At 38.1% G+C, this 21,092-nt stretch overlaps 1 protein-coding gene and 1 pseudogene across 1 annotated transcript; both read left to right on the top strand.

Moving 5' to 3' along the window:
- Window positions 1-9,036: 9,036 nt before the first annotated feature.
- LOC149009369 (putative E3 ubiquitin-protein ligase ARI7 pseudogene) lies at window positions 9,037-13,883 on the top strand (annotated as a pseudogene).
- A 3,132-nt stretch (window positions 13,884-17,015) lies between these two features.
- LOC149009368 (metal transporter Nramp7.2-like) lies at window positions 17,016-20,799 on the top strand. The gene is made up of 13 exons (XM_089163190.1): window positions 17,016-17,418; window positions 17,531-17,609; window positions 17,699-17,739; window positions 17,881-17,959; window positions 18,062-18,166; window positions 18,287-18,399; window positions 18,658-18,839; window positions 19,091-19,160; window positions 19,312-19,485; window positions 19,577-19,681; window positions 19,766-19,897; window positions 20,241-20,336; window positions 20,461-20,799. The coding sequence occupies exons 1-13, from the start codon at window positions 17,275-17,277 to the stop codon at window positions 20,797-20,799; spliced, it is 1,659 nt and encodes a 552-aa protein (XP_089019316.1). The 5' UTR covers window positions 17,016-17,274.
- Window positions 20,800-21,092: the final 293 nt, after the last annotated feature.

The following is a 21,092-nucleotide window of genomic DNA, read 5'->3' as shown; positions in this document are numbered from 1 at the left end:
GTTTTCTGATGAAAAAAAGTATAGTAATATACCTAGTGGCGCTGGCTTGTGTGATATTAAACATAGCTATGAACAAAATTATAGTCCGAATAGTGGGTCGAGATCAGAGTTGAATGTTTAATCCAATGTCAACGTTAAGATAGGTTGGAGTATTTAAGATTGGACTAAGGATTTTAAAAGCGTAGCTCAAGCCAATCCTACTGCAACCTTACATCTTGCTAAGTAAATGTATAGAACTTATTCGCAATGTCTTTTTCTGCCCCCAACATATGTAGATACATACATTTTTTTATATGTTTATATTTGTCTCGTAATTTATGTATGAAATTTGTTTTAAGTGCAATTAGTTTGAAAATTAGCAATGAAATTATACAAATGCAAGTTGTAGGTGGAGAGACTTGTGGGTACAAGTGATGCTTTTTTAGACTTCTATAGTATAAATACATGTGTTGGTTAATAGGAACATATACACAATCATTCATACAGTAACAAAGTATGAAAAATATGATAATTATACAACTAGATAGCATTCTTTCGTAGTAAAAAGGGTTTTAGACACCATAAGCAACCAAGTTTATGAAGCACTTGCTTGTCACATTTAAAATGGTTACTATTTTCTTTACAATTGTCCTCAATTATTATAAGAATTTATGTAAATATTTTATTTTATATTATTATAATTATGCATTCCAACTAACTCCGTGACCTCCATTGAAGTAGACACTTCGGAAAAAATGGCGAGCAAATAAGCATGTCTAACCACTTTTTTTTATTTATTTGTTTTATGGGCCCTAAGCATTGCGAGGTTCAAATACTTTTGAATTTTATCAAATTGGCCCACCATGGCAGGGCCCACAAGTTCCTATATGTTATCGAACTTCCTTCTCTTGCAAGTTTGACTAGTGGTTCCATTTTCGAAAGACAAAAATGATTTTATGACATCAAAATCAATATATTAGTATAAGAACTGAGACAGAAAAAAAAAATTCAATAATTACGAGTTATTATTGTAAATCGAAACCAAACCACTGAACCACATTTCGAATGTACTTACGATCGAGTCGAGCAGGGTAAACCAAACCAAATCCAAACTGAATCGATCAATTCCCATTGCCATCAACTCCGTCGGAGGATTGCAGTAAGTGCGGAACTTCACGCTGAACAGTTTTTGCGTGTGAATCGTTCCCAAACAAATGGTTGTGTCTTGTCCCTCAAATCATTTGTATTTATTATTGTTTTTATAAATTTTTGTTATTTGCATTTCAATGTGTGTTCCTTCTGCTGAAGAATGTTTTCTTTTTACAGTTTCTTTTGAGCTTCTGATTTCTGGTTGATGGATCACTTTTCTTTAGAATTGTTCATCTTGTTTTATGTACCTACTTGAGGTTTACTGTGCTGGTATTTTAATTAATAAAACAGAAGAGTGATTCTCATTTAAAATCTAAAGTGTGGCTCTAAGAGGAGAAGAATCAATCTTCCCAATGAGAGAGAAATTGAAGAGAAGAAGAAGAATAATAATAACCCTGTTTCTGAAACTGAGTTATTAGGTGGTAACTTCAAAATTGAAGGTAATAATTCATGTTTTATGAAACAATTTTTTGGAATTCTCACAATTGACTTAGAACCCCCGATTCTGAATTGCAGTAAGATCCATGATTCCCGGAATCAGGAACTGAACCAAACATGACCTTCCAATCTTGAACTAAAACCTTTGATGATCACTGTAACTCATCATGGGGGCTAGGAAGGACCCCATTATTCCAAAATCAACTAGGATTGTGGATCATGGTTTTTATTCATACAAAATGTGATATTGCAGTTTAGAGAATATAAACTGTGTTCAAGGTCCGTATGTGAATATCTAAATCGTGTTATTTGTCCATCAAATAACCCCTAAACTGTGTTATTGGTCACCAAATCCTTAACCCCTTATGATCCAATGTGATTTCTTTTTTCTTTTTCTTTTCCTGTCTTAAAGGGTTTTCTTATCAGATAAATCAAAATGGGCATAACTGCAGGGGGAAATTGGGAAATCTATCTAGTATTAGATAGGCACATTAGCTGTTGGGTTTTCTTATAAATGATGTGCCATTGGGTGTTCTGAAGATTGCAGGTGGTTGATAGAATCTTTTATTAGAATTTACTTTTATGATTCATTTGTTTTCATGCCAAGAGATCAGTAAGAAAGAAGTGCTCTTAATTAGTGTTTTCTATAGATTGTTTGGACCTAAAATCCAAAATGGCTTAAAAATAAATAGATCACGATTCATGAAAATATCATTTCCTGGGGTTTTTCTTTTAATTGAAATATACTGCTTTGTTACATTTGCTTGGATTAGAAACCAATGGAAAATCATACTTCCATGGTTAGCTGTTGCTTTATTGAATGTGACGGGTTTTGATTGGTACAAAGATTAAAAGTTGGTTGCTTGACTTATGTTCAAGTTAATTGTATTTTATTGAGAACCTCAGAAAATTGTTGATTAGTTTTTGAAAAAGAAAAAGAAGAAAGAAAATCTGTCTATGACGGGTTTTGATTGGTACAAAGATTAAAAGTTGGTTGCTTGACTTATGTTCAAGTTTAATTGTATTTTATTGAGAACCTCAGAAAATTGTAGAAAGTTTTTCATTAAAAAAAGAGAGTAAAGAACGAAAGAAAATCTGTCTATGTAAATGATGTTTTAGTTTCTCTTTCTTAGTCTAATATTTAAAGTCTTGTTATGTAAAATAAATGGATAGTAATTCACCCAAACAAAAAATAATACGAATGCATAATATGGTCCTTTTTTTCCCCTCTCAATATTATTAGTTAGAGAAAACGTATATTTTGAGGAATTAGATCTATCTGCATCTGCAGTTAATGAGGAATTCCTGTTTCAATAAACAGGTAACTATTTCTCTCTGGATTGGAAGTGTATGAAATGACAGCCAACTTGTGGGTTTTGGTCTTTGATCACCTTTGCAAACAAAAACTTAACTCCACACAATTCATGCTTGCTGCTGCTGGTATTTTGAGAAATTATGTTATTATAGCTTTAAATTACTACACAGTAGATTTACGTGAAAAAATTTTGGTACGAGGACAGTATGACCAGAGAATCAAAGATCTACTACAAGTTTGAAAACAACTTGCCTCGTTAAACCCATAATTCTTTCTTCCTGGGTGTGAAGAGTCTGAACTGCTTACCAAAGCAATGGTGGTTTTTCTTGATTTGACAAACAAAATTCCTGATGTTACCATTCTGGAAATGTTTGAATTTGGGCAATGTTTAGAGGAGCTGTCTTCCAAAATCAACAGTAGTGTCAGGTTTTTATCCACAACACTTACTTCTAGTTCTTTTCTCCCATTGCTCTCTACTCTTCTCCATCAATTTCTCTTCTCTTTGAGTTATGATGTAACATGATTATGTTTTTAGTTGCTAATTTCCTACTTTCTTGTGTAGAATTTAGGTTTATATAGGTAAGAGTTATATTTCTTTTGAAATTCTATTTTGACTTAATCTAAGTATTTATGTCTGAGACTCAGGGGAGGGAAGAAGGCATGGGAGGAAGGGAAGTAAGAGAGCCAGGATCATTAGCAAGGAAGTGGTCCAACTTGAGGCTATGTGGGCAGCTCCCCCTGCTATCTCCACATCCAATCTCCGATCTCCTTTAGCCCTAAGCCCTTCAAATTCTTTGATATATGGATCTCCAACCCCTCCTTCCTTCCAACTGTCAAAGAAGCTTGGGACAAAACTATCCATTGCTTCTCCCTTCCCCTCATAGCCTTCGCTCGAAAGCTCCACAACACCAAGGAGGCTCTCCGATCTTGGAACTCTTCCACCTTTGGCAACATTTCCTTTTGTGTTTCATTATATAAAGCTGAGCTTTTGAGGTTTCAATCTATGCTACAATCTGACCCATTCAACCCTTCCCTTGCAGAAAACGAAAGAACCCTCTCCTTTGAGCTCTCTTCCCTTGCCTCTCAAGAAGAAAGCTTCTTTCGTCAGAAGTCCAAGATCAAATGGATTGAGCTTGGGGATGCCAATGCGTTCTTCCACCGCTATCTCAAAGCTCACTACAACTACATCTCCATACCCGTTATCCTATCTACTAATGGTTCTTGGGATTTAGATCTTGCCAGCACAAAATCAGAAGTGATTTCCTTCTTTGCTCTTCTTGCCCCCCCTTCCCTTCCTTCCCTTCCTCCCCTCCCCCTCTCTCCTTAACAAATTCGTTGACCTTGCTCCCGCAACTTCCTCCACTCTATCCCCTCAGATGATGAGATCCTCGCTACTATCCGATCCCGTAAAACCAATAGAGCCCTGGGGCCTGATGGTTTTAGTATGGGTTTTTAATGTAGTGGTTGCGTGAGTTGTAGAAGAACACTATCTCCAACTAAGGAAACCTTGAATCCACAAGGAAGAGATAGGAATTTGACAAAGCTCAAAACAAATTTCTGATTTTCTTCAAGGACTACATCTCAATTTATAGACCTCTTAGACCCTTAGATCCTTGAGTCTCCAACCAAATTAACTCATGGTAATTAATTTTCCAACTATCTTTACTTTAGGAAAATGAAAAGTACCTAGAACCAACTAATTTGAATATAGGAAAATGAAAGTCCAACTAGGAATTTTGAGAAGTCCTATAACCCCATATGGAAAACTAGGATGAACCCTTTTTAAGGTAGAATCCACATAATTCAAGTTAATATATTCTAGGAACCCATTCCAAGTTCAATGCTGCCACTTTTATGTTCAATTAACCCACTTCTTCTTTCGTATTCCAATGTCCTACATTAGTTTCTTCCTAGCCCCTTGGGATCTCATAGAAGCGGATTTGTTTGAGCCATCCGTAGCTTCTTCATCAACCCCTCCTAGCTCCCCTCCCATCAACCAAACCTTCCTTTGCCTCATCTCAAAAAAATTTGGAGCTTCTTTCCTCTTGAATTTTTGCTCCATCTCTCTCTGTAATTCCCTCACAAATTCATTTCCAAGATCCTTGCCAATCGCCTAAAAAAGTGATGCCCTCCCTGGTTAGCCCCCAATCTGCCTTCATCTTTGGTCATAGCATTATAAACAACTTCCTCCTTTGTGTGGAGATTGTCCACAGTTTTGATTGAGCTCTCACTCCCCTGCTGCCCTCTTGAAGATGGACCTTCATAGAGCGTTTGACTCCTTCAATGAGACTTTATTAGTGAGGTCCTCTTGATGATGGGATTCCCCCCTCGTTTTTCCACTGGATTGAGGTTTACATCTCTTCCCCTTACTTCTCCATAATCACTAACAGCTCTCCCGCGGGCTTCTTTGCTTCTCGTGTGGGATTCACCAGGTTGTCCCCTTTTCCCTTACTCTTCTCGCTTGCTTTGGAGGTTTTGCATCCTGCAATCCAAAATTGACCAACTCCTCATCTCTCCCATTCCCAAGTGCAAGACCCTTAATCTCACCCACCTTGCTTTTGTAGATGATCTCATGATCTTCTCTGAGGCCACCCACTCTTCCTTATCCTCCACCCTCCCTACCCTTTCCCTCTTCAAATCTCTTTGTGGCCTTCATGTCAACATCAACTAATCTACCTCTTCCTTTCTAGTGTCTAGGACTCCGTCCTCGATTCTCTCCTTCACCTCACTGGCTTCACCCTTGGCTCCTTCCCTTTGACCTATCTAGGCCTTTTCCTCATCCCTCCCAACACTGTGCCCTGATGTTGGACCATATCCAGAAAAACTCTAATTGTAGAAAGGCAAGCTCCTCTTCTTCACTGGTAAAGTTGTGCTCATTTGCTCAGCACTCCAAGCTTCCTGTCTCTACTGGTGTGGCAACTTCCCCATTCCTAAGTCCACCATCCATGCAATAGAATCCCTCTTTTATGCTTGCCTATAGAAAGGACAAGAGGTCTCTCGCTTCATCCACCTAATCAGTTGGTCTGATGTTTGTCGTCTAAAAATTGAGGGTGGCCTCAGCATTTGCCGCATCAAGGACATCAACTTGGTCTGTCTACTGAAACTCATCTAGAAGATTGCTTCCAAGCATGACACTATTGGGTTACTTGGGGGTAGTCCTACCTCCTCAAGTTTGACTCCTTCTGGACTTCCCCCGTACCCTCTAACCCTTCCTAGTTTTGGAGGAAGCTCCTCCTTTTGAGACCGATTGCTCTTTCTACCATTTCCTCCTGTATCTCCTTTGGATCCTTTATTTCCTTTTGGCTAACTCCGTGTTTGATGGGCATTCTCTACATTATTTCCTTTTGGCTAGGTCCGTGTCATTGATGGGCATTCTCTACACTCTCCTTGGCCCACGTACTATTTATGAGTCATGTATTCCCAAATCCATCTCCCTTTCCACCTTCATTATTGACTGCTCTTAGTCTTAGTCCCCCTTGCCTCACCCCTTTCTCACACAAGGCTGGACTTCCCTTTTCCCTTTCCCTAACCCCTTATGGAACCTCACCCGCTCCCTCCCCCTTGGTCCCTTGGTCCTCCTTGATTTGGTTCAAAGGTAATATTTTGTGCCACTCCCTCACCCTTTGGCAAGCCCTAAACTATGGTCTTCCCACCCAATTCTTCATCAACCGCCATCCCTATTAATCCTAACTGCTTGGAATTGTTAGAGGACCTTGACCACTTGTTCTTTTCTTGCCCCTTCACCCGCTTTCTTTGGGGAGCCCTCCCTTCCATTTTGGCCTTATTCCATACGCCCATTCGGTTTTGCTTGAGAGTAGTCTTGGATCTTGAGAACCTTCATGGGCTCCTCTATTTGTGATTGGGTTGGTAAGTTGGTTTTCAGTGTTATTGTTCACCACGTGGCGGGAGCGTAATCTTGAGAGATGGACTTCCAAATGTAGATCATTGGACGCAATTTGGAAAGTCATCTGTTTTGATGTTTTTGTTAGGCTTCAATATATCCCCCACCCCCTTGTTATGGATACCCCAAGGAGCACGCTTATTGTTGTTGCCTGGTGTTGGTGGAGAAAATATAGTCTTAGCTCCACGGTTTGCTTTGGGTCCAACCCTTGCTCCTAAGACCAAAACAAAGTGAAAGTGGGCCACCTTTGAGGACAGGAAGCCACCTCCGATGATCGAGTTAGTTCAGGCCAGCAAATCATAGACTCCATTGAAGAGTGAATACCCTAAGAGATGATGAAGACCATGCTCTTGACAAGTTAGAAAGCTAAAGAGAGTAGTGGTTGGAATGGTTAGAGCTTACCCTGTTCAGGCATGGTGAAGGGTTATATGAGTGATTCATACCTCCACAGACATCATGCTTCTTAGCCTTTGAATGCTCATATCATGAGATGGAGGGTGGAGATGACTTCTGCAGCTTGAGGACTCGAGGCGCAAATAAGGGAGTCGCCTTAGCCTTCAGGGGGTTCCATTAGAGGGGAACGCACCTGTTATGCCTTTTTGCCAATGTGATCGAGGCCCACGAGGAGGGGTCAAGCAGGCCGCCACCCCAGGGCTCGAGGAGATCCTTGAGTGCACACAGATCTTGCCGTTTACAGCGGGGGTACTGAGCTCATTTAATATGGCCTTCCCATGTGAGACATCCTTGCCAAGTCACGTATTGGTGAATGATATGGGCTTTAAATTACTTCTTAGTCTGCGGGTCTTTGGTGAGACATTAACCAGAGAAGAGCCCGGCCCAAGGATGTTGCCAAGGGTTGGCCCTAGAACCTGGTTCTTTGGACCATACGAAAATGTCAATAACACCTGGGGTTTAGGTTCGTCCCTTCAGTGTCCCTCTCAATGGCTGGTTGTTGCCACCCCTCTTTCCTCAATTTTGTAGATTCTCCTTCTTTCCCCTTATTGGGGTTTTAATGATATTTTATTATTCACCCCAAAAAAAAAGTATTTATGTCGGTTGGTATAATAGCATAACATTTTATTACAAAGCCCTTTTCTCCCATTGATCTCTAGTCTTCTTTCTTCTCTTACCAGTACTTGTTGTTACTAATTGGATTTGTGTTAGCTACTATAGTGTGGTATATTTAATATAGTTGGTGATGTTGGTGCCATTTGCACTAAGTCTTGGAGCCTTGTTCCAAATCTCTGGCCAGGCCGGTTAGTGTTGGTTAAACCAACATAGACAAGACATATTGGGGGGGGGGGGTTCAACCTGAACATTATTCGAAGCTTCATAGTCCAATAGGCATGCGGATCGCCATCAAGCCTAGGGGGCTCGACCCTAGACCTCAGGAAGAAGATGTGAGGACTGTCGTTGAGGCTGGGAGGCACAACCCTAGACCTTGGAAAGAAAACATGATTATTGCCACTATGGATGAAGGCTCAACCCCGGACCTTAAGAAGAAGGTTCCCATCCGGCGACTGGGACTTTATCCACCTTGCTTGGAGGCTCTTATGCGAGAAGGGAGATTGAGGAATACCTATCACCTTTTTGAAATCTCAGGGCGGGACCTGACAAGAGATAGGTTGGCCTATCAACACATCCTTCTTCAGTGGCACGCCCGTCGATTTGTCTTCCGTGTGTATCACGCCCTGTCATGTTAAGCCGTCACTGCCATGCCAGTGGCAGTGCTGACAAGTTTGAAAGGTCCATATTTGATGCATCGGCCAAGGAGGAGATCCACACCAGCTGGACGATTCAATGACTCTGAAGGGTCGGTTTCATTATAAATACCCCACACCTACCATGTTTAATGGTAATGTTCATTTACTCCCACTTTGTATGACTAGCTAATCAACTTGGACATTTATTGCCCCATTCTTGGGGCGGTATTGTATTTGAATTTGACTTGCTCTTTGGAGGCGACTACTCTACCACTTAGGTTGCCTCACACTTACCCTTGCCTTTTGTGAAGGAGTTTTGGACCGGCCTTCCAAGGTTCGACCATTGTTCCCTCAAGAGGTTAGATTTGGAGCAGTAGGTTGGATGGCGTGTTGACTTCGCCAGCATTGTGACCAATGCATGTGTTCAAGACCATTGCTGGCTTATCTATTCTTGTTAGTCCAAGGTGGGGCATTCTTTTCATACATGTATGCTCAAGCTTGAGGGGGAGTGTTAAGAGATATGTTGTAACACAATTTGGGCGAGGGGGGGGGGATCCCCAGTCGTGGTTTCTTTATTGTTGTTACCATTTTAGTTGGTAGTTTCCTAGTCTAAATCTTGTTTAGGATCTAGGTTTAATTAGGTAAGTGATTTGTTCCTTTTCTATGTTGACTTAATATAAATATATGGCTTAGCTTTCGAATGCACAATTCTTTTCTCCCATTTCTCTACTCCTCTTCCATGATCTCTTTCTCGAGTCTATCTCAGCCCAGATCTCTTTCTTGAGTCGATCTCCGATCTCCTCACCAAAAACAAAGGTAACGCTTGATTGATTCTTCAATCACATCCGTAGTTTTTCCTAGTTTTTCTCTTTTTGACAACGTTTTGAGCTTTTGAAATTTAGGGGTTTTGGATCTTTCATTGAGGGAGATGGATCCAAAAAGTGATGTCTATGAGGATAGGAACTGTGTGGATATGGATTCAAGGAAATATGTACATGAAGATGGCGATTTTGAGCGTAGCGTCAAGAAGTCGCAACCACATAGGCAAATTTACACCATATTGAGTGAGGCCAATGTACGGTGTCGGCAAGAAAGAAGATATTTCAGCGATATCTATTGCACTTTGTATATTAAAAGCTTTGGCAAGCATCCTTTTGTGCCATTTTAGTTGGGATACTTTTAAAGTCAGTGGTGCATGGTTTGCAGATGAGGAGAAAGTTTGCAAAGCTGTTGGTTTTTTAGAGAAAGAAATTATTGAATTTCCAGACATGGTCAAAGATGTTACTTGCGGGATCTGTTTTGATTGTTATTCTCCTGATGATATGGCTGGGGCTATTTGTGGGCATCTGTTCTGTGTTTCATGTTGGGCCAGTTATATTAGCAATTCAATTAATGATGGACAAGGATGTTTGATGCTGTGATGTCCTGATCCATCATGCAATGCTGCTGTTGATCAAGATTTTATTGATCGATATGCTTCAGATGAAGAAAAGAGTTTTCTTGTTACCTTATTAGGTCTTATGAAACAAACAGGAAAATCAAATGGTGTCCTTCCCCAGGCTGTGCATATGCTGTAGAGTTTGAGGTTTGTAGTAGTGGAAGCCATGATGTTACTTGTCGCCGCATGTATAGCTTTTGCTGGGCTTGTATGGAGGAAGGTCACCAACCGGTGGACTGTGAGACCATGGCTAAGTGGATGTTGAAACTTTCTTCTGAATTCCTAAATAAAACATGGATATTAGCTAATACCAAACCTCGTTCAAGTGCAGAAGGCCAATTCAGAAGAACCACGGGTGTATGCATATGACATGTATATCTCCTTCTAATTTTCTATTTTGTGGGAAGATGACGAGGATGGGAGTATACGAAAGAAGGCCAGAACATATTTGGATCGATTTCCTTATTATTATGAACGATGGGTAACTAATGGGTTGTCAAGGCAAAAGGCTTTGGCAGATTTATGCCAATTGCAAACAATCGGGCTTGACAATTTGAGTGCTACATTGGGTTTAACTTCATCGCAGGTCGAATTTATAAAGGAGGCATGGTTACAGATAGCTGAATGCAGGTGAGTATTGAAGTGGACTTATGCCTATGGATATTATCTTCCTGACCATGAACATGATAAGAGAGTTATTTGAGTACTTGCAAGGTCAACCAGAGTTTGGGTTAGAAAGGCAGAGATAGAACTAAAACAGTACTCTGAGGCTCTAGGTCAAATTCTAGGCTTTAAAAAATTCAGCATAAAGCTGCTTCAACTTATCAACATGACACGGAATTACTTTGGAAACTTGGTCCAAGCATTGGAGAAGGGGGCTCTCAGATGTTGATAGCCCGGGAACTTCAGCAAGGTAGAAACCGGAAAGAGCTAGGGAGGTGACAACAGTTTTTCTCTGGTGATCAAAGCTCCTGGTATATTATTTCAACACACTATTCCCAAATGAAATCAAAGTTTTAATAATTAATAGTTGTTTTACGTTTTTGAGTAAGCTGTTTCTGCCTAAGCATATAGGATATTTAAGAAATGAACATCTTTTTAGTAGCAGGGTCTGGGGAAAGAATGGGAAAAGCAAAAACAGAAGTTGCATTGAGCTGAAAGTTGTACTACTCAATATGGATTTAAATTTTAGTCTAATCAAATGAAGGAAAAAGAATTATTGGACAAATTAAATGCTGTCCTCGTGAAAGTGAAGAATTATTCAGGGTGCAGAAGTCTACATGGTACTGGTTATGATTGTTGTTACTCGGATGGTAGGCTACGTGCAAAGTATCCGTGTTGACATGACATGACATGACATGACATGGGGGTAAGGGAATATAATGTGTCTGAAACCATGTAATTTGTTTTCATTTGTTCATAGGCACTCAGTTTCCTTTTACCTGTTTTGCCTTCTGAGATTGAAAGTTGATAAGACTTCAAAAATAAGACCAAGGGTCCTTGATCATCATTAAAACTGTGGTTGCTGTATTTCAAAAGTTGTGGCTTATGCCTTGTCCTTGATTTGGTTAAAAGCCAACAAAATTCTTATCTTACTACCTTTCCCCACATGTTCTGTGCTTTTGGATATCTGATATTCTATAATGTGATTTTTGCACACAAGACAGAGAGAGGTGTTATGGCATTAAAGTTAGACTAGTCTGATTAGAAACATGGCATGGACAAATGTTGCATTACTGGCCAAGCATGCTTTGGGCTAGCAAATACTAAGATGAAATTATCCCAATAATGCTTCATGCAAGCCAGTGTTTTCAGGGTAGTTTCTTGCTTCTTTAGGGGAGTATCGTTAGTGAGAGGTTTTGCAGGCTTGGGGTTTCCAGAAAACAAGCATTGGGAAGTGTCAATTTATGGAAAGATAACTGGAGCTAGAACTGTTTGTAGTTTTGGGTTTGCCTGATGAGTGTATTAATTCTGATTTCCAGACTGTAAGTATCTGCTTCTGCAAGATCAGATGCAATGGAACAAGCAATGGTATCTGTGACTTTTTGACATCTGTTTTCCTGCTGAGGCTCGATCTCACAGGATTACTTGTTCTGGCCATATTCTAAACCGGACTCTTTTCCATGAAAGTGTATTCATTTGTTGACTCTAAAAGCGCCTTCCAATGGATTCCTGAGTCATAAAAGATGAAAGGTTTGGAAATATTTTGAAAAGCTTCAGTGTTCTAGAATCTCTAGTGAAGTATAGTCTTTATTATTTGCCACATGACAGAACATGGGATAGTTAGTCTGTGTGATTGAAGACCCCAAGTGCATCTCAGTAAATTATTTTGTGCTAGTGAACCATCCATGGTCATGACTCAAAAGACTTTTTTCGAATAAGATAAAATGTCCATGCTGCTAGGGTGCCAACCTGTCTGTGCTTCTCCTCTTTTTGTGAAAAGACGCGCTGTCCTTGGTTGCAACCCCTCTCATGTGTCCATTACCTGGTAACTTATCTGACATGTCTAGATGTGAGTGTAGAATTGTTTAGCAGCTTCATACCCCAGTTCATCCCCATATGGCTATATTGGTCTCTCCTTTGTCATTACTTCTCATCATGTTGTGTGAATATTTGTCACTTCAGTCTGAGGTTGCTGCATGGTGCAGCTATGCAATTTAAGTTAGTTAGAATGAGTACAGCAAAAGGCAGAACTTTCTCATAGATCTAATTTTGTTTTATATATGCAGTACTGTTTGTTTTCCCCTATTCTTTATATTCCATGTATCCTGTTTGTTTGGTTTTCTCTCACAGGTTCTGAGTCTGCACCTATTTGTCTGGAGCTATATGTTTTTAAGAAACAGAGTACGAGAGAATTTTAAATCAAAATATTTTTCTTCACAAATTGAGCACCTGAGCTGTGGAGTTCCCCTACTTCTCTATTCATATCTTACTAATGAGATGGATGAAGGTAGGTCATCCCTTACATGCACCACTTATTTAAATAATTTCACTTTCAAAGTACTTGTCTAGAAAAATTCCCAAAACTTCTCTTCTTGTTTCTTTCAAAATTTCTCATTCTTCCCTTCCATTTCCACTAGAATAAAATACAGTTTCCCCCTTTTTAGGTAAGTATCAAGTATATCTAATGAAAAGCAGGGAGATTAGCTCACCTTCATGTCAGCCATTTTCCCAGCATATATGATAATATTCTTTGATTCTTTTGATGTTCAACTTCAAATATATTTGTTATTTTCAACTTGAACGAAGTTTCCCTATTCAATTGTTTGGTTTATTCCCTTGTTTGTTCTATTGATCAACAAGAAATAAGGTAACTGAGTTAAAAGTTTAGACACTTCTCTTGTTCCTTTTAAGTAATTCTAAATCCTTATTTTATAAGGCAGAGTAGGTTGAACTCCTCATCAGATGACAAAATGGGAAACATATCCACATAATTTTGGAGCCAAGTTGCTAATCTTTGGTGGGAATTTAGTAAACAAGTGATGGATTACATTGATGGCAAAGCTTAAACTACTTCAACTCAATCAGGGTTGGATAATTATTAACCTTAATTGTTAAATATATATATATATATATATATATATAGGCCAAATGAATGCTTCCAACTCTAGTAGATAAATTACTTGTACAAAATATCAATCAAAGTTGGATGGATTAAAATAACAATGTGTTGGTTGGAAACTTTGTTGATTCGATATCTAAATACTTCTATGAAAAATACATAGAGTTTGGGTTGTGATAGGTGATAAGTGAGCTTCCTCCATTGGCGTATGTTTTTGTCATGTGTTCGATAGAGTACATTTGGGTTGCTGGACCTCTGGTATTACGTATTATCTTACTTCTTCTTCTTAACTCTACTTGTTTGAATCCATCTCTTCTGACTAGTTAGTAATCTAAATGTGGATTTTTCATGACATACGTGTATTTTAGAGAATCTAAATTGCTTCTTCTGTTGATAGATTTGAGTTATCCCTATGGATGGGGACCAAAAACTACTCATCTAAGGGTTTTGGAGAGCAGGGGTCTTAAAAGGCATAACTACTTCGATGCAGGGCAGAGCTTCCCAAGGGCCAGGGGGGCCGTGGCCTCTTGCCAATTTTTTGAAATTTCTTCCTTAACCCTCTGACTTTTAAAAATTTTCTCTAAATGAAATAATTAAAATTACAAAAAAGAGGCTATTTTGTGTTTTACATAATTACATCAAACTTAATGTATTATCCCAAATGTATTAATTAATCTTTTGTGACAAAATTTAATGATGAGCAAAGAACAAAGTTAGGGAAAAAGCATGAAGCATATGATCTATGATTTATTTGGACAGATCGAATTGATCAAACTGCCTTCGTTGCCTTTTGGTTTTAGCCGCTGTACGTGTAGCAAGAAACCATATATGCCCATGCAAGACGCTCAAATACTTGAAAGTGATTCCACTCTATTATTTGTGAATTCTGATCAATTGGAAGCCCAAAACCAAATCGATCGAAACCAACTATCTTGAACCGGGCAAAACCATTAATAGTATACGCTCGATTTTGGTTTTTGACATTTCCAGTAATGAAGTATCGATTTTGTTAATTTTTGAATCGATTTTTATAAACCCTAGTGTTGTGCATGCGTTCAACCAGTGTGAAAGACCGGTTTCAAGTAGCGGTCAACCCAAAAAGTACTAAACCGGGAGGCTAGACCAAGTGCCATAGGAGGTCAGCAACATGAAGTGTCATATAGGTCCACAAGAAGGATGGGTCGGTCATTCCAACTAATAGTACTCGAGCATATCTCCCCTCTACTCGAGCTTCCAACCAATATCACGTCCATTTCTGACAAGGAAATTGACCATCTATTTCCTTTGTATATGTGTGTCATGTGTTTCAACATCACATCAAATTGTTGAAATCCATTTATCAGTCACATCAATCAACTGTTCATTTTCTTGTTAGAAACGGACCTGATATTGGTCCCTGACAAGACTGTTCCCTAAGCATCCTTCTTGGGCAGTACAATTGCCCATTTGTTAGCCTAACAGTGCAAGACATTGCCTTATCCAACCTTCCCTGTCATTTCTAGTGTTAGTCTCTGAAAGAACAAAATGGTTTTGCCGGCCTCGTGATATGTCATCACAAGAGGTGATTTGCACCATTTGGATGATCTAATTGTTGCAAGAGTCACGTTCAACTATAAACGCCTTCATTTCCCACATTTAATGGTAATGCTTGTTTACTTTCACAACTCTTATCAACCTCCTAATTTTGAATAGTTAAAAGCTCTACTCTTGAGTGTTATTATTTTGGAAATTAATTTAACCTTCGAATGGCCAGACCACCAGAATCGACTACACTAACTCACTTCATGGTGAACAGGAAAACCAAGATCGCATAACAGCCGAGTTAAACTAATTAGAAAAAATTTGAACAAATCAATAAGAAATTTAGGTAGCTTAATTTAATGCTCCTTGCATACAAGTACTCAAATAAAGTGTTGACTTTTAACAAAAAAAAGAGTGTTGACTTCATTACATCACTTATCGGTGAAGAACAACGGTGTTGATAGAGTACTTTAAGCTTCAAAATCAAGCTTTAACAAAGAGAGAGATTTTTTTTTTTTTTTTTGAAAACAAGAGAGAGATAAGAATCAAAGATACTTGAAAAACAGAGAAAAAGAAAAAAGAAAGTCAATTCAACCAACATATACATGCATGCATGCCATATGATCATCATCATCCATCAACCAATTCCAAGTATTTTTTTTTTGTGGGAATTCCAAGTACTTGGCAAGGGATAGATTGCCAATGTACTTTTGGCCTTCTAGACCTTAAAGAGATGTGGTCTTGTTTGGAAGGTACGAAAATTCAAGTCTCTTTCTGTGTGTCCACAAGTTGATCACCTCGGATATATAAAAAATTGGTGTATCTATTTGATTTGATGGGAATGGTATCATTATTTGTATAATGTCATATTAAATCAACCATGTAATCAAATATCATGAGTTGCATGCAGCAGTAGTAATTTGTTCAAGAGAGATACATTTTTTTGTGTCCTAACATCTAAATGATTTCTATATATTAGGTCATAGTATGTTAGATCATTTTGAATCATGCTGCTAATAAACTTTGTCTTAATTATGGGTAATCCGTAATTTCGAAAATGAAATCTATTCGAATCTTCAAAATGATACATATTAGGAACAAGAAAGAGTACAATAGAAACATAAAGTCATATTTAGAAATTTGTTTGGTGAATATCAAATCTTTCACCAAACCAAGAAAAATTCTTGGGCTTCACGTGCAATGATATATTGAAAGGTTGTCTAGAATTAAACATGTCTCATGCTTTGTCAGAAAAAAAAAAAGAAGAAGATTTATCCCTAAAGCTTGTGTAGCAACATTAATTATAAACCAATATTCAAATAAGATCAGATATTTCGTATTAATTACTTACTACAAACTCTTTCCAAATTTTTACATGTTTATTTAATGCTGTCAAACTTGTGATATTTTAGAAAATATTTACAATTAACATTTTAATATCTCTCATATCTATGTTTTGAAGGAGTTAAATATATGCTTGATAAGAGATATTAATAAATTTTGCCCGACAAAATCACAAGTTGAATTAATTGGTTTGCATGTACATTGTTAAGGTTATATGTGCATGTAACATTAATTCTTTTAATTAGACAATGGGAATTAAGACTATTAATTTTTTACTAAACTATCCGAAGTAAGACTTTAACTTGGTTTTAGGGTCAACATCATTTTTTGGATGAATAAATAATATATTATTTCAAATGAAAGAAAAGAGAGAGAAAAAGAAGCAGAGACAAATCTAAGGGTTGTGCTTCAGTGCTCTACAATTAATGCGTAAGATTGAGCTTGGATCAATTCTGGTAGTCGAGATTGACCAATCTTGTTTTCTCTTTTTTTTTTTGGTTTCAGTCATTGTACTTCAAAAAGTAAAGAAAAAAAAAAAAAAAAAAAAAAAGCAAAACGCGAGAATTGATCCTTACCATTCTGACCTGCGAATGGTGAGGTTACAACAATATATCTGAAGCCAAACGACAAATCTAAACTCAGGTTGCAACACTATATCTGTTCTGGGTGTCAGCATTACTAGTAAGCAACAAACTAATAAGGATCTCTTGGTGGTGACTGTGTCTTGGTATGCTTCACACTGCATCGTTTTTTGTTTTATTTCTATCTATAAATAGAGAACAGAACACAAATGGCAGGTCATGTTAAATTGGAAAAGGGAATAGATAGTTGCAGAGGTGACAACTAGAGAGAGAGAGAAGCTCATCTTGGATTGAAAGAATTAGAATAGAGAAATAGCTACTGGCCTGAGAGAAATAGAAAGAGATGGAGCAGCAACAGGTGGTAAGAGATCTTTCATCACTGGGAAGAAGCAACCGCATAGTTCATATGGAGATGAGCCCACCTTCAGTTTTAACAACAGATAACAAACACTTTCCTGAAAAGGATCCTGATCATCAAGATAAACAGGTTTCTTAATTTTGTTCTTCTTCAAATGTTTCAGTTCTAGTCAAGACTAGTTCAATAATTCTTATTCCATATGGGTTAACAGTATAATGTGTTTGTTCTGTTTGAGCTACAGAAAAAGGGGTTCAGGAAGTTTTTGGGGTACCTAGGCCCTGGTTTTCTAGTTTCCATGGCTTATCTTGACCCAGGCAATAGTAAGCTTTCTCTTTATCACTCACACTGAAATGATTATTCCACTTCTTTTTCAGTTCCCCCTTTGTATCTAATTACTGTTACTTTGCAGTGGAAACGGATTTACAAGCTGGATCTCATCATAAATATGAGGTAATTAATTAACTCTTTGACAGAATAATTTTCTGCTGATTCCTGGGCTGAAGAAACTCTTCCTACTAATCCCATTTTGGAATCACAGAAGCCCTCTTCAAGTTTTTTTTAACATTTTTCCTGTTTTGCAACACTATGCAGCTGCTATGGGTTGTCCTCATTGGGTTGATCTTTGCTTTCATAATACAATCCCTTGCAGCAAAACTTGGAGTCACTACAGGTGTTATACATACATGAATCTAGCTAGATCAGTTGGTTTTTGGAGCTATAAAAATCTTTTCATCTCGAATCCTTCTCTTACTACTTCTGATGACCCATGCAGGGAAGCACTTATCTGAACTATGTAAAGCAGAATATCCAAAGTATGTTAGATACTGCTTGTGGTTGTTAGCAGAACTTTCTGTTATTGCAGCAGATATTCCAGAAGGTCAACTTGTTCAAGATTTTTCTATATTCATGACTCTGTTTCTTTTCTTTGTTTATCTGCATGGACGAAACATGCTGGAAGAGAAGATCTAATTTTCAATTCCTTGGCATATTTTAACAGTGGTAGGTACAGCTTTTGCCATCAATATACTAATCCCAGTAATCCCAGTTTGGGGTGGAGTTATCCTCACTGGATTTAGCACTCTTATACTTCTGGGTCTACAGAGATATGGGGTAATTAATCAATTCTCAGCACTAATTGTTTGATGTTCTGCTATATAAATTTTCACAAAAAGTTACTTTGGATGTGACAAGGTGACCTTCTCAGTAAGTTCTTGCATGTTTAATTAATTCAGTTAATTATACACCATGAATCATGATTCATAATTAATCCAAATGGGCCTCTTTAGAGTAGTTTTTCCAGCCCAGCCCGATTCCCAACTCTCAATTGATTCGATCCTGTTCTAACTCTGGTTTATTTTGTTGGATCAGATCCGGAAGCTAGAAACATTGATTTCAATCCTGATATTCGTAGTAGCCGCTTGTTATTTTGGAGAATTGGCTCAAGCAAAGCCACCAGCATCAGAGGTGCTGCAGGGGTTGTTCGTCCCCAAGCTCAGTGGCCAAAGCACCACTGCCGATGCCATCGCTCTATTGGGAGCTCTCATCATGCCGTATAAGCTTCTTTCTTATACATGATTTATTCCAGAGTTGTGAGAACTGGCCCCATTTCAGGAATTTCTGCTGCACTCACTCTTCCACACCCACCTCACCATGTGTTCGATGAAATGTTTCATAGCTGTGTTGTTGAGTGAGTGCAAAGTTTTCTTCTTGGAAGCAACACAAGCCAGGTCTTACAACACTAACTGATTAGCATTCTTTGGATTTGATTTAACAAGGCTATCTCCTTTTTCATGCTCAACAGGCACAATCTTTTTCTCCACTCTGCTTTAGTCCTGTCAAGGAAGATACCTGCTTCTTCTCGTGGCATCCAAGTAAGTTGATTTTTCTACTTTTTCTTCCATTTTGGGCCAGATAAATTGTCAAACTTACTGGGCTTAAGCCCAGAGAAAACTAACTATATTGGATCTTTCTGGGTTTCAAAGTGTTTTGTATTGACCAATTGTGGGCTTCATGAAATTACAGGATGCATGTAGGTTCTTCATGATAGAGAGTGGTTTGGCAATGTTTGTAGCATTTCTAATCAATCTCTCAATGGTCACGGTGGTAGGATCTGCATGTTATGCCACTGACATCTCCCCTGAAGATGCTAACCGTTGTAGCAACCTTACTCTTAATTCAGCTTCTTTCCTTCTCCAGGTTTGGATCAGCAGAATTTTGAAACTTTAATCTTAATAAGAATCACTCTTAAGTTAATTTATATTAATACATGTTCATGATCTTTTTGCAGAATGTATTAGGAAAGTCTAGTTCTGTTATTTATGCTGTTGCATTGCTAGCTTCTGGGCAAAGCTCCAGCATAACTGGTACTTACGCTGGGCAATTCATCATGCAGGTTGTGATATTTTCTCAAGTTAAATCTGATTTGGGTTCTTCAATTTTGGTGCAAGTTATACTAATTTCCTTCAAAACTGAGCAGGGGTTCTTGGAAATGAAGATGAGGAAATGGCTTCGGAACTTGATGACTCGATGCGTTGCAATTACACCCAGCCTTGTTGTCGCCATCAGTTTGGGTCCTTCTGGGGCTGGCCAACTAATTATTGTTGCATCGGTTCGTAATCCATTTTTGTCTTAAAGCTATATTTACCTGCTCAGTCTCCTTCGTTTACTCAAAACAGAAAGCTAAGCATCACCAGTTACCAACTAAAGCAATGTTTAGATTCATGAAGATGTCATGCTTTCCTTTACTTCTTGAAAGACTTGGGAAGGACACTGGTGGGTCTATGTGGTTTAGAATCTACAACAATCCCACTTCCAATTTAATGTCATTCTGAATTCATTAAGTGTAAATTATAAAATAATTATACCATACCCATTCAAATGAATAAAAATGAATATGTATCTTCAATAACCATGACATAGAATTGCTAAACCATTTGCAATTGAAACTACAGATGATATTAGCCTTTGAGCTTCCATTTGCAATGATTCCACTCCTCAAGTTTAGCAGCAGTACTGCCAAGATGGGGCCACATAAAAACTCTATTTATGTGAGTACCATTTATTTTATATTTTAAATACAATCCTCCCCCCCCCCCCCTCTTTATTGCTAGGTTTCATTATTGTTAAATACAGCATCATCTGATTTTTAATTCTGTTTTATATTGCTTGCAGATCATGGTGTTTTCATGGATCCTTGGGTCAGCTATGATTGGAGTCAATATTTATTTCTTGTGCACAGCCTTCTTTGTTTGGTTGATCCACAACAGTCTACCCAAGTTTGCAAATGTACTAATTGGAATCGTTGTGGTTCCATTCATGGTCATCTATGTTGTTTCAATTCTCTACTTGGCTTTCAGAAAGGATTCAAGTGTGACATTCATAGAAGAACCGATCGTAGATTTTAATGCTGAAATTGGAATGGAGAAAGGATTCACTAAGACTGATGATATCTCTGAACTCAATGATAGTCCTTACAGGGAGGATCTTGCGGATATTCCATTACCAGAATAATTGGTTGGATAACTGTTTCATCAAGATTATGCAAGCAATTATCTGTAGTTTATTTAAGTACCTGTTTATGGTTAATTGTGAATCAAGCATTTTTTTTTTTCTTCAGGTAAAAGGTCAGTTGTATTATGAAATGAAAAATGTCAAAATTTTATGATCACTGAACCATCCTAGTCAAAAAAAATCTGTTTTCACCCAGAGTCTTCAAATATATAAATCTGTTCCAGTTGAAGCCCAGGCATCACTACTTTCATTTCTGCTTCAGAATTGGATTTTATACCTAACATAAAGCAAAA

The sequence above is a fragment of the Hakea prostrata genome, chromosome 7 (assembly GCF_041222555.1).
Source record: "Hakea prostrata isolate BN-2017 chromosome 7, UWA_Hpros_2, whole genome shotgun sequence".
Lineage (NCBI taxonomy): Eukaryota > Viridiplantae > Streptophyta > Magnoliopsida > Proteales > Proteaceae > Hakea > Hakea prostrata.
This window is presented reverse-complemented; position numbering and strand designations above follow the sequence as displayed.